Source organism: Papio anubis, chromosome 20, assembly GCF_008728515.1.
Source record: "Papio anubis isolate 15944 chromosome 20, Panubis1.0, whole genome shotgun sequence".
Lineage (NCBI taxonomy): Eukaryota > Metazoa > Chordata > Mammalia > Primates > Cercopithecidae > Papio > Papio anubis.
Genome location: NC_044995.1, coordinates 5,792,645 through 5,805,581, shown reverse-complemented (window position 1 = coordinate 5,805,581; position 12,937 = coordinate 5,792,645). Strand labels below are relative to the sequence as shown.

Here is a 12,937-nt window from a genome sequence, read left to right as displayed (position 1 = left end):
AAAGTCAGAGAGAAAAGAGAAGATACAGAAAGATACAAAGGGAGACACAGAGGTGTAAAGAAAGAGAGATTAACAGAGAGTCCCAGATACACGCAAAGGGGCAGGAGCACGGTTTTCAGGGTGGTGTCTATGATCATCCTCTTGATTATGGTGATGGTGTGACAGGTACCTAAAGCCATCAGACTCCACCCTTTAAATATGCAGTTTGGGCCAGGCATGGTGGCTCATGCCTGTAATTCCAGCACTTTGGGAGGCAGAGGTGGGTGAATCACTTGAGGCCAGGAGTTCAAGACCAGCCTGGCCAACATGGTGAAACCCCATCTCTACTAAAAAAAAAAAAAAAAAAAAAAAAAAAATCAGCCGGGCATCGTGGGGCACCTGTAATCCCAGCTACTCCAGAGGCTGAGGCATGAGAGTCGCTTGAACACACAGGAGGCAGAGGTTGCAGTGGGCCGAGATCACACCACTGCCCTCCAGCCTGGGTGACACAGCAAGACTCTGTCTCAAATAAATAAATAAACAAACAACCAGTTTGTTATACCTTAGCTATACCTAAAAAAAAAAAAAATGCTGTCAACAGATAGAGCAGAAGTGAAATAAAGGAAAATAAACAGGCTGAGAACTCTAAGGTATATTTGACAAATCACTCAGAACCTTTAAAAAAGAGAGAATCACAGAGGCATAGAGAGACAGAGAGCGAGGAATGGGGAGACAGCACCACTTGTGGCCCAAGGAGAGAGAAACAAGGCTCCTAAGACAGGAGAGAGAGAGAGAGAGAGAGAGAGCGCACTAGACAGAGAGACAGCCAGACAGAGACAGAGAGACAGAGAGACAGAGAGGTGAGAGGGAGAGAGAGAAGGAGGGGAGGGGTAGAGAGAGACACGAGATATTGAGAGAGACTCAAAAAGACAGCCCTGGGAGAACCACAGAGCGATGGAAGAAGACTCTGAAAAAAAAAAAGAAAAAAGAAAAAAACAGAGACAAAGATGGAAAGAGGAGTATCGAGCGGGAACAGACAGTGGTGGAATGAGCAAAACGCAGAGAAGAAAGCAAGCAATCCAGGCACCAGGAACAGTGACACAGAGTTGGTGAGAAGCCAGATCCCTAAGGCTGGGGGAGGCAGGGAAGGGGCTGGTCTGGCTTCCGGAGACCCCTCCCCATCCTCCGAGCCAGGGAGGTAGGGAGTGGTATTCGGGACAGGGTGGGGGGTGCTCTGGGGGTGGAGATGGGGGGAGCAGGAGGAGCGATTGCTAAGGCCCAATAGGCACCTCATGGCCCGGGAATGTGCCCCAGGGAGCAGTGGGTGGTTATAACTCAGGCCTGGTGCCCAGAGCCCAGGAGGAGGCGGTGGCCAGGAAGGTGCAGGCCTGAGAAATCCGTGGCTGAACTGGAAGCGAATCCCCCACCCCCTACCTGGGGGACAGGGCAGGTGAGACCTGGGGAGGGTGGCTCAGCAGGCAGGGAAGGAGAGGTGTCTGTGCATCCTGCACCCACATCTTTCTCTGTCTTCCCTCCTCGCCCCGTCTGGAGGTTGCTAGACTCCTATCTTCTGAATTCCATACCGCCTGGGTCTCAGCACAGTGCTGATGGTGGCACAGCGTCCTTGTGCTTCCTCTCTACCTGGGGAAATAAGGTAGGGGAGGAAGGGGAAGTGAGTTAAGGGCTCCTGGGATCGCCTGGGCCTCCCAACCGTCTGACATCCCCCATCCAGGTGCAGCGGCCATGGCTACAGCAAGAACCCCCTGGATGTGGGCGCTCTGTGCTCTGATCACAGCCTTGCTTCTGGGGGTCACAGGTAACCAGAACTCTGGGGTGGGGGGGCATGGGATAGGGAGGACTGCCTCTGCGTCACTAGAGTGCCTGTCCCCTGGGGAACTGTGTGAGCCTGGGCGTGACTCCGGGACTGGGTGAATGTGAGTCTCGGTCTGTATTTGTGGTTGTGCGATTGTATGTGGCCCTGTGACTGCCACGGTGTGTGTCGGGGAGGGGGATGCCTTTTCCCATATCAAGTGACTGTGCGGCAGGTGGCACTGACCCTTGGAGGCTGTATGTGTGGTTTTGTGATTGTGTGTGCATTTAAGATTGTGTGTGGCTCTACAGTGATGTGGGTGAATGCATGTGGCACTGGGGGTGTTTACTGTGTGTTTGGCTGTGTGTGGTGACTTGGCTTTGTGTATGACTGCAGGGATCTGCAGTTCCTGTCCCTGAGGTCCCGGGATTTCGTGCAACAAAAGCGGTCATCACCATGGAAATGTATGACTGTGTGCTTGCAGGCGATTATGTGATTGTGGCTGAGTGCAACATTATGGGTGCTTGTATTTGTGACCTTGTGACTACCTGAAGCTCTATGTAGGGGTGACTGTACGTGACTGTGTGTGTCTGTGTGAGGCGGTGTAAATACTATGGTATGTGTGATGGTGCAGCTGTGTGTCTGGAGTTTCTGTCTGCCTGGAGGGATAGAGGGTGCAGGGATGACTGTCTCTGGGAGATGGGTGCTAGGTGACCGACTTGAGGTGTGTGCCTGTGTGCAGAACAGTATGTGGCAGTCTGAACATCTATGCAAACACGGCATCTTTGCGTGCACTGAGACACTGTGGATGAGGGTGTGCGATCCCACAAGGCTGCCCAGGAGCGTATGTACCTGGTGAGCGTGTGTACCTGGAGATAGAGCTGTACTGTCAGCTGCGCCTGTGGAGGCAATGCGTGCCTGTCTGCAGAACCGCGTGCACGCTTGGAGGTTACTGCTGTTGTGTGCGTGGTTCTCCGGGTGAGTTCGTGAGTTATGGTGGTGCCAGGGCCATTAGCAAGGGTAAGAACCAGGCTGGGCGCGGTGGCTCACGCCTGTAATCCCAGCACTTTGGGAGGCCAGGGAGGGCGGATCACCTGAGGTTGGGAGTTGGAGACCAGCCTGGCCAACATGGTGAAACCCCGTCTCAACTAAAAATACAATAAATTAGCTGGTGTTGTGGCACATGCCTGTAATCCCAGCCACTCGGGAGACTGAGGCAGGAAAATCGCTTGAACCCGGGAGGTGGAGGTTGCGGTGAGCCGAGATCGCCCCATTGCACTCCAGCCTGGGCAACAAGAGCAAAACTCCGTCTCAAAAGAAAAAGAAAAGAAAAAGAAAGAAAGGAGTAAGAACCAGTGAATGGGCATGGGAGGACTGATGATGGAGTGGGGCATGTATGTAGTCTGTAGGTCTGTATATGAGAGGAGGGGATTGACAGGATCCGGGAGGCAAGAATTGAGAAACCTATGCCTGCTCTTCCCCTCCACGTGGCCCCCTAAGCTGAGCCCTTCTTTCCTGGTCTAGCTTTGGGAACCCCAGCTCCGCCCATGAGCTCTGACCCCACCTCCTTTCCTCAACCACGCCCCTAGGCCAGACTGTAGTTGACCCCGCCTCAGGCCGCAACCCTTTGAGCCAGGCTCCAGTCCCTATTCTGTGGGCACATTCTAGAACTCCCTTCAAAGTCAGAGTCAGAAGTCAGAAGTTTTTTTTTTGTTTTTTTAGGTTTTTTGGAGACAGAGCCTTGCTCTTTCTCCCAGGCTGGAGTGCAGTGGTGTGATCTCGGCTCACTTCAACCTCTGCCTCTCGGGTTCAAGTGATTCTCGTGCCTCCACCTCCTGAGTAACTGGAATTACAGGCGCGTACCACCACGCCTGGCTAATTTTTGTGTTTTTAGTGGAGACGGGGTTTCACCTTGTTGGCCAGGCTGGTCTCGGACTCCCGACCTCAGGTGATCCGCCCGCCTCGGCCTCCCAGAGTGCTGGGGTTACAGGTGTGAGCCAGTGCACCCTGCCCAAAGTCAGAGCTCTTTATAGGAGACTATAACATGTAACCCTGACCTCGGCCCTGACCAAGTCGATTCCAAACCCTTTCCTGCCTCCAGCCCTGACCCCACTCACTGAGGCCTGACCCCACTTCCTGAGACCAGTTCCATCCCTAAAGCCTTGGTCTCCCTCCCATCCCCAGGCTCCAGCCCCTACAGCCTTGGCTCTACCCCTGAGCTTGTCCAGGAATCCTGTACCCAATTTTATCCTCCCATTTAGTTCTAGCCAATTCCAGGAATCCGTGAGGTCCAGTTAGAGTCCAGTAACCCTACCTGAGCCTGGGCTCTGTCCTTGAGCTTGAGCCTGGTCTTGAGCGGTGCCACTCTTATTCTCCAGGCCCCGCCCCTAACCCCTGGCCCCGCCCCCTCAGCGGGTCAGACACCCACCCTCTAGCAGGTCTGGCCTCTTGAGTCTGAGACCCACCCCGAGCCCAAGCCCCGCCTCTGAGCCCCGCCCAACCCATTTTCCGTCCTCAGAGCATGTTCTCGCCAACGATGATGTTTCCTGTGACAATCCCTCTAACACCGTGCCCTCTGCGAGCAACCGGGACGTGGGAGCTGGGGACGATGCCCGGTCGGATGACAGCAGCAGTCGCATCATCAACGGGTCCGACTGCGATGAGCACACCCAGCCGTGGCAGGCGGCGCTGTTGCTAGGGCCCAACCAGCTCTACTGCGGGGGGGTGCTGGTGCATCCACAGTGGCTGCTCACGGCCGCCCACTGCAGGAAGAAGTGAGTGGGAGTTCCAAGAGGAGGGCTGGTGGGGAGGGGGAAGTGGGGTTGGGGGGCATGGAGGTGAGGGCTGGTGGGGATGGGTTGGGGATGTGGGAGCAGCAGGAGGTCGAGTTGGGGATAGGACTAAGGATGGAGTTTTGCGGGAGAGTAGGGTGGGAGGATGAGGTTGCAGAGGGGCGAGTGTTGTGGTAGGGAACAGGAAGGAGCTCAGGATGGGTTGGATTCGGGGTTAAGAGAGTGTAATTGTTGAATGGTTTGGGATGGAGGTGGAATTGGGGTTAGGAGCGTATATTGGTCGAATGGTTTGGGATGGAGGTGGAACTGGGATTGGCTTTAGAATTGGGGGTGAGTGAAAATCGTGCTGGGGTGGAAATGAAGATGGAATGGAGATAGTGTTGGGATTGGGAACAGATATAGAATTAAGTGTGGGGATTGGAATTTGGGTTGGGGTTGGGGATGGTTGGATTTGGGCTCGAGAATGCGTGTGTGATGGCTTCTGGGTAGGGAAAGGATTAGGGTTGGGAATGGGATGGGTTTGGAATTGTGATTGGGATGGGGACAGGCATGGAATTGGAGACCAAGATAGAGTTGAGGATGGTTTGGGGACTGGGGGTGAGGGTGGGACTGGGGCTGGGGCTGGGTGTGGGGTTGGGATTGGCGTTGGACATGGAGATAGAGATCAGGGCTGGTGGTGACCTGCCCCGTCTTCCTCAGAGTTTTCAGAGTCCGTCTCGGCCACTACTCCCTGTCACCAGTTTATGAATCTGGGCAGCAGATGTTCCAGGGGATCAAATCCATCCCCCACCCTGGCTACTCCCACCCTGGCCACTCTAATGACCTCATGCTCATCAAACTGAACAGAAGAATTCATTCCACTAAAGATGTCAGACCCATCAACGTCTCCTCTCATTGTCCCTCTGCTGGGACAAAGTGCTTGGTATCTGGCTGGGGGACAACCAGAAGTCCCCAAGGTGAGTGTCCAGGTTCTTCTCGATACCGACCCATCTCTGCCACCTTCCATCTTTCTCCACCTCTCATTGTGTTCCTGTTTGACAGTGCACTTCCCTAAGGTCCTCCAGTGCTTGAATATCAGCGTGCTAAGTCAGAAAAGGTGCGAGGATGCCTACCCGAGACAGATAGATGACACCATGTTCTGCGCCGGTGACGAGGCGGGTAGAGACTCCTGCCAGGTGAGGACACCTCTCTCTTTATTCAGCAGATGCACACTGAGTGCCAGCTCGATAACATGAACTTTGCCAAGTTCTGAGAATCCAGCCATTGCCAAGACAGTCAGGACCCCTGTTCTCACAGAGCTCAAACCCTAGAGTAGTGGTATTTAGTAGAAATAATGCTGAGCTGCTTATGTCATTTCCAATTTTCTAGTAGCCACATTAAAACAAGAAGAAAAGGCCAGGCGTGGTGGCTCAGGCCTGTAATCCCAGCACTTTGGGAGGCTGAGGCGGGTGGATCACCTGTGGTCAGAAGTTCAAGACCAGCCTGACCAACATGGCAAAACTCTGTCTCTACAAAAAAAAAAAAAATACAAAAATTAGCCGGGCCTGGTGGTGGGCACCTGTAATCTCAGCTACTCAGGAGGCTGAGACACGAGAATCACTTAAACCCAGGAGGTGGAGGTTGCAGTGAGCTGAGATCGCGCCATTGCACTCCAACCTGGGAGACAGAGTGACACCTTGTCTCAAAAAAAAAAAAAAAAAAAAAAGAAGGAAAGAAAGAAAGAGATGAAGTTATTTAATAACCCAGTGTATCCCAAATACAATCATTTCAAAGTTTAATTAATATAAAACAATTATGAATGAGATACTTTATGTTCTTTTCTTGTTTTCATATCAAGTCTTTGAAAGCGAGTATGTATTTTATACTGACAGCACATCTCAATTTGGACTAGCTACATTTCAGGTGCTCAGTAGCCACATGTGGCCAGCAGTTACTGTATTGGATAGCACGGGTCTAGAGGGAAAGATCAAGGCTGTTTTGTACGATTGAGCAGGTTGTGCACTGCATAAAGATACCACATCTAATGGGGGCACTCCATGTTACAGACATCAGTTTTGGCAGTTTTCAGGCATGTGGTAGTGAAGTGTCTTGTTTCAACAAAATCTGTCATATGACAGTTTTCCAGCAAGTGCTGGTAAAATATCTTGAGGAGGAAAAAGAGAAATCTGGTAGGTATTTTTACAAGAGACTATTTAATACAAGGGATTTATTACAAAGCTGCTGGAAGGACTGGAGGAACAACAAGGTTAAAAAATAAAATAAAAAACTCCGTGGTCAAGAATCTGCATAAATAGGGCATATTCAGAGAGCAGTAAGGGTTAACCCCAAAATAAAACATGGTTTTAGGATAGTAAACAATAAGGGCAAATATTCAAAAAGGTGGTCAGGGGAGCCTCCTTGGAGAAGTGGCATTTGAGCAGAGAATGGATGACACAAAGAAGCTAAACTTGTGAAGTTTAAGGGGAAAGAAAAGGCATATGCAAAGGCCCTGAGGCAGAAAGGAGTTTGACTGATTCAAAGAAGAAAAGGAAACCAGTGAAAATGGAGAACAAAAGTCGGGGGAGCCGTAGGAAGTGAGGCTGGAAGGGTAGGCAGGGGCGAATGTTCTACCAGTATTTACTGGTCACCAACACAGAGCTTCCCTATGTTCTAATGGAAGCTGTATCTGCTGAGGAAGACAGAATTTAAAATCAAACTGTTACATCAACCAACACCCTCCTTTGTATCCAGGCTCCCAAGGGATCTAGAGGGACGTAAGTTAACAAGCTCTCATTAGCAGGGTGTGCATTTCAACAGTAGATAGGAAGCTGGGGATTCAGGAGTACTCCAGTCCCATGGCTACAAAAAGCTCCCCCCAAAACTGTACAAACCTGACAATTGCCAACAACTTCCCAGCTCTCCCAGTTTCTTCTCTGTGCCCTGGGTGTAGGGGTGGGTGGCGAAGGGGGAGACTTTTAACAGAAGAAAGCACATCTTGGCCAGGCGCGGTGGCTCACGCCTGTAATCCTAGCACTTTGGGAGGCCAAGGTGGGCGGATCACAAAGTCAGGAGATCAAGACTATCCTGGCTAACATGGTGAAACCCCATCTCTACTAAAAAAAAAAAAAAAAGTAGCTGGGTGTGGTGGCAGGCACCTGTAGTCCCAGCTGCTGGGGAGACTGAAGCAGGAGAATGGTATGAACCTGGGAGGCGGAGCTTGCAGTGAGCCGAGACTGCGCCACTGCACTCCAGCCTGGGCGATGAATGACACTTTGTCTCAAAAAAAACAAAAAAAACAAAAAAAAAAAACAACAAAAAAACCCACATCTCATTCAAATGGTAGCATTTAAAACTATTTAGCCTTTCTGTAGGCAAGGTTACTGTCTTGTTTTTCCAGACCTCAAGGTGTTTTTTTGTTTGTTTGTTTGTTTTTTCATACCGGTGTGTGGTCTGGGTGTGACCACTAAAAGCTGCAAGCAAGAAATAATAGCAACTACAACAATACTAATACTAATAGTATAAAAATAATAGCAATAGCATCTGGCTAATTGCTGGACACTGTTTTAAGTAGTTTGCATGCCTCCACTCACAAACTCATTCACTTGTTATTATGAGCCCTATTTTATAGACAAGGAGCCAAGGCTCAGAGCAGTTAACTAATAGCCTTTCAAAAGAAACTCTGCACAGGTGTTAAATTTAAAAAATAATGAGAGAAATGAAACCACAAGAAAGTTGAAATTTAGAGGTCCAGGCAGCTAAGCTGGTTTGCCTTGAAAGAGTGTCTGCTACTGAGAAAAAGGCAAGTCTTGGCGTTCCTAATAATTGATTCCAGGACTCCCTAATTATTCACATTTTGCATGCATATAAATAAGAAATGAGGCCGTGTGCAATGGCACATGCCTGTAATCCCAGCACTCTGGGAAACTGAAGTAGGAAAATCACTTGAGCTCAGGAGTTCAAGACCAGCCTGCCTGGGCAACTAATTTAAAAAATAAAAATACGAATTGTTTTTATTTTAGTAGATTTTATTCATACCACTTACATAATTATTGTAGTATGTACGTATTTATTTATCTCTAACAGAGATAGATATTTCTTTTCTTTTCTTTTCTTTTTTTTTTTTTTGAGATGGAGTCTCGCTCTGTCACCCAGGCTGGAGTGCAGTGGCACCATCTCAGCTCACTGCAGCCTGCGCCTCCTGGGTTCACGCATTTCTTCCACCTCAGCCTCCCAAATAGCTGGGATAACAGGCACCCACCACCATGCCCGGCTTTTTTTTTTTTTTTTTCCGTAGAGACGGGGTTTCACCATGTTGACCAGGCTTGTCTTGAATTCCTAACCTCAAGTGATCTGCCTGCCTCAGCCTCCCGAAGTGCTGGGATTACAGGTGTGAGCCACTGTGCCCAGCTGGGAGATAGGTATTTCTCTCTAACTCAAACAGAGATCCATTCAAGCTACTTTTCATTTTCTTCATAAATATTAGCTAAGTGGCTATTTTGCACCAGGAATGGTTCCAGGTGCTATGGATATGGCATTGGGCCAAACAGACCATAAAGTTCCTGCCACATGGACCTCATGTTCCCCAAGTAGGAGACAGGCAATAAAGAGATAGATAAATATGTACTAATTTTTTTTTAATTAGCCGGGTGTGGTGGCTTGCACCTGTAGTTCCAGCTACTTGGGAGGCTGAGGTGGGAGAATTGCTTGAGCCCAAAAGTTTGAGGCTGCAGTGAGCCATGATTGCACCACTGCACTCCAGACAGCAGCCTGGATGACAAAGCAAGAGGTTTTTGTCACAAAGAGAAAGAAAGAGAGAGAGGAAGGGAGGAAGGAAGGAAGGAAGGGAGGAAGGGAGGAAGGAAGGAAGGAAGGAAGGGAGAGAGAGAGAAAGAAAGGAAGAAAGAGAGGAAGGAAGGAAGAAGGAAGGAAGGGAGGGAGGGAAGGAGAGAGAGAAAGGAAGAAAGAGAGGAAGGAAGGAAGAAGAGAGAAAAAAGGAAGAAAGAAAGAGAGAGAGGAAGGAAGGAAGGAAAGGAGGGAAAAATGACTGTTGAAGAGCAGTGAGTATTATTATAGGAGGGTAATTATAGGGAGGTATGGGGAATTGAGGACAGGAAACACAAATTAGTCCGAGCAAATGGATTTCTACTGGGAGTGATTCTGCCCCCTAGGAGACATTGGCAATACTAGGAGACATATTTGGTTGTCACAACTGCGTGGAGGGTCATTACTGGCATCTAGCGGGTAGAGGCCAAGGGTGCTGCTCAACATGCTATGATGCACAGGACAGGCCTCCACAACAAACCATTATCCAGCTTCAGATGCCCACAGTGCCCAGATCGAGAAGCCCTCATCCAGGGGCTGAGAACTGTATTTTTGTGGAAGGGAGGTATAAGGATGGATTGGTGGAGAGTGAGGAAGGAAGGTGTGTGTCCAGTAAGAGAAATAAAGCCTGCACAGGCCGGAGGGGAGAGTCAGAGAGAAAGAGAGGTGGAGACACACACGATGAGGGAGACAGGCTGGAACAGAAAGTAGAGACAAAGACTCGAGATGTGGAGAGGCAGGGTCACAGACCCCCCGAAATGATGTGTGGACAAGAGGAATCTGGAAGAGGAAGAGTGAGTGGAGACTGACCAATGGGGTCTAAAGGTTGAACTTGGAGGCCGGGCGTGGTGGCCTACGCCTGTCATCCCAACACTTTGGAGGCTGAGGTGGGCGAATCACTTGAGGTCAAGAGTTCGAGACCAGCCTGGCCAACATGGTGAAACCCCGTCTCTACTAAAAATACAAAAAATTAGCCAGGCGTGGTGGTGGGCGCCTATAATTCCAGCTGCTTGGGAGGCTGGGGCGGGAGAATTGCTTGAACCCAAGAGATGGAGGCTGCAGGGAGCTGAGGTCGGGTCACTGCCCTCCAGCCTGGGCAACAGAGCGAGACTCTGTCCCCCCCCCCCAAAAAAAAAGAAAAGTTGGATTTGGGGTGAAATGTTAATAACATTCTCCCTCTCTCTCTTTTTGCCTATGTCTCCATCTCTGTCTTTTTCTGCATCTCTTCATCTCTGTACTTTCCATCTCTGTGTGTCTGTCTCCATCTTCTCCATCTGTGGGCATCTCTGGGTCTCTCGTGTCTCCTTCTGCCCACCTTGCCACATCTCTGCCTCTCTCATGCCTCCCTTTCTCTCCCGCAGGGTGATTCTGGGGGGCCGGTGGTCTGCAACGGCTCCCTGCAGGGACTCGTGTCCTGGGGAGATTACCCTTGTGCCAAGCCCAACAGACCGGGCGTCTACACCAACCTCTGCAAGTTTACCAAGTGGATCCAGGAAACCATCCAGGCCAACTCTTGAGTCATCCCAGGACTGAGCACACCGGCGTCCCCACCCGCTGCAGGGACAGCCCCGACACTCCTTTCAGACCCTCATTCCTTCCCGGAGATGTTGCAAATGTTCATCTCTCCAGCCCCGGACCCCGTGTCTCCTGGACTCAGGGTCCGTTTCCCCCATGGTGGGCTGACCCTGTTTCTCTAGCTGAACCCTGGGAACAATTTCCACAACTGCCCAGGGTGGAGGTTGCATCCCAATCTCCCTGGGGCGCTTTCATCCCGAAGCTCAGGGCCCATCCCTTCTCTGCAGCTCTGCCCCAAATTTAGTCCCAGAAATAAACTGACTGAGAAGTGGACTCTGCGTGTGTCTCCTCCCTGTGCAGGGTGGCTGTGAACAAGTCACATCTCCCTCTCCAGGCTCATGTGTTTTGCCTATGCGGTCACTTGCGTTATGAGAAACAGAGGTCTGGTCGGACTACTTTTCACCTTCTTCATAAATATTGGCCAGGTGGCTATTTTTTATTTATATTTATTTATTTATTTTTGTCTTGCGATGGAGTCTCACTCTGTCAACCACACTGGAGTGCAGTGGCACAATCTCAGCTCACTGCAACCTCCACCTCCCAGGTTCAAGTGATTCTCCTGCCTCAGCCTCCCAAGTATCTGGGATTACAGGCGCGCACCACTACGCTCAGCTAGTTTTTATATTTTTAGTAGAAACAGGGTTTCACCATGTTGGCCAGGTTGGTCTCAAACTCCTGACCTCAAGTGATCTGCCCGCCTCAGCCTCCCAAAGTGCTGGGATTATAGGCATGAGCCGCCACCCCTGGCCCCAGTGGCTATTTTGCACCAGGAATGGTTCTAGGTGCTGGGGATAAGGCACTGGGCAAAACAGACCAAAAAATTCCTGCCTTGTGGAGCTCACATTCCAGGAGTGGAAGACAGACAATAAAGAGAGAGATGATTGGGAGGCCGAAGCGGGCGAATCACAAGTTCAGGAGATCGAGACCAGCCTGGCCAACATGGTGAAACCCCCTCTCTACTAAAAATAGAAAAATTAGCTGGGCATGGTGGTGCGTACCTGTAATCCCAGCTACTCAGGAGACTGAGGCAGGAGAATCGCTTGAACCTGGGAGGCGAAGATTGCAGTGAGCTGAGATCACACCACTGCACTCCAGCCTGGCAACAGAGTAAGACTCCATCTCAAAAAAAAAAAAAAAAAAAAGAAGAGAGAGAGAGAGAGGTGCCATAGCAGTTATGTAAGTAACATGAACGCAATGAGAGCAGGGCATGAGGCAAGAGAAGAAATGTCATGGGTAGGGGAGTCTCTGCATTGGATGATCAAGGAGGGAATGGGAGGCAGCATAATGCCTCCCTCCCACTTCAAAATGCCATCTTAACCTCTGGAGCTTGTGAATATGTTACCTTCTATAGCAAGGGGGCTTTGCTGATGTCATTAAGGGTCTTGAGATGGGGAGATGATCCTGGATTACCTGGGTGGGTCCAGCGTGATCAGTAGGGTCCTTATAAGAGAGACAGAAAGATCAGAATGAGAGACTGGAAGATGATATGCTGCTGGCTTTGAAGACAGAGGAAGATGAGCGTGGTGACTCACACCTGTAATCCCAGCACTTTGGGAGGCCAAGGCAGGGGCATGGCTTGAGGCCAGGAGTTCAAGACCAGCCTGGGCAACATAGGGAAACCCCATCTCTAAAAAAAAAAGAAAAAGAAAAGTTTTTAAAAATTTGCCGGGAGTGGTGGTGTGTGCCTGTGGTCCCAGCTACTCGGGAGACTGAGGTGGGAGGATCACCAGAGCCCAGGAGTTCAGGACTGTAGTGAGCCATGATTGTACCACTGCACTCCGGCCTGAGCAACAGAGCAAGACCCCATCTCTAACAATAATAATAATAATGAAGATAAAGGAAGGGATATGAGCCGAGGAATATGGGCAACATCTGGAAGCCGGGAGGACATGGGAATGGACCCCCCAGAGCCTCCAGAAGGAACCAGCCCTGCCGACCACCTTGATTTCTGCCCAGTGACATCTTTAGGACTTCTGACCTG

General features: G+C 50.3%; 1 protein-coding gene across 1 annotated transcript; it reads left to right on the top strand.

Annotated features, from left to right (window-relative positions):
- The first annotated feature begins 1,312 nt into the window (after positions 1–1,312).
- On the top strand, positions 1,313–11,233 carry KLK5 (kallikrein related peptidase 5). Its single transcript, XM_021931358.2, has 5 exons — positions 1,313–1,795; positions 4,308–4,563; positions 5,281–5,537; positions 5,623–5,756; positions 10,743–11,233. Exons 1-5 carry the CDS (start codon positions 1,723–1,725, stop codon positions 10,896–10,898), a joined length of 876 nt encoding a protein of 291 aa, XP_021787050.1. The 5' UTR covers positions 1,313–1,722; the 3' UTR covers positions 10,899–11,233.
- Positions 11,234–12,937: the final 1,704 nt, after the last annotated feature.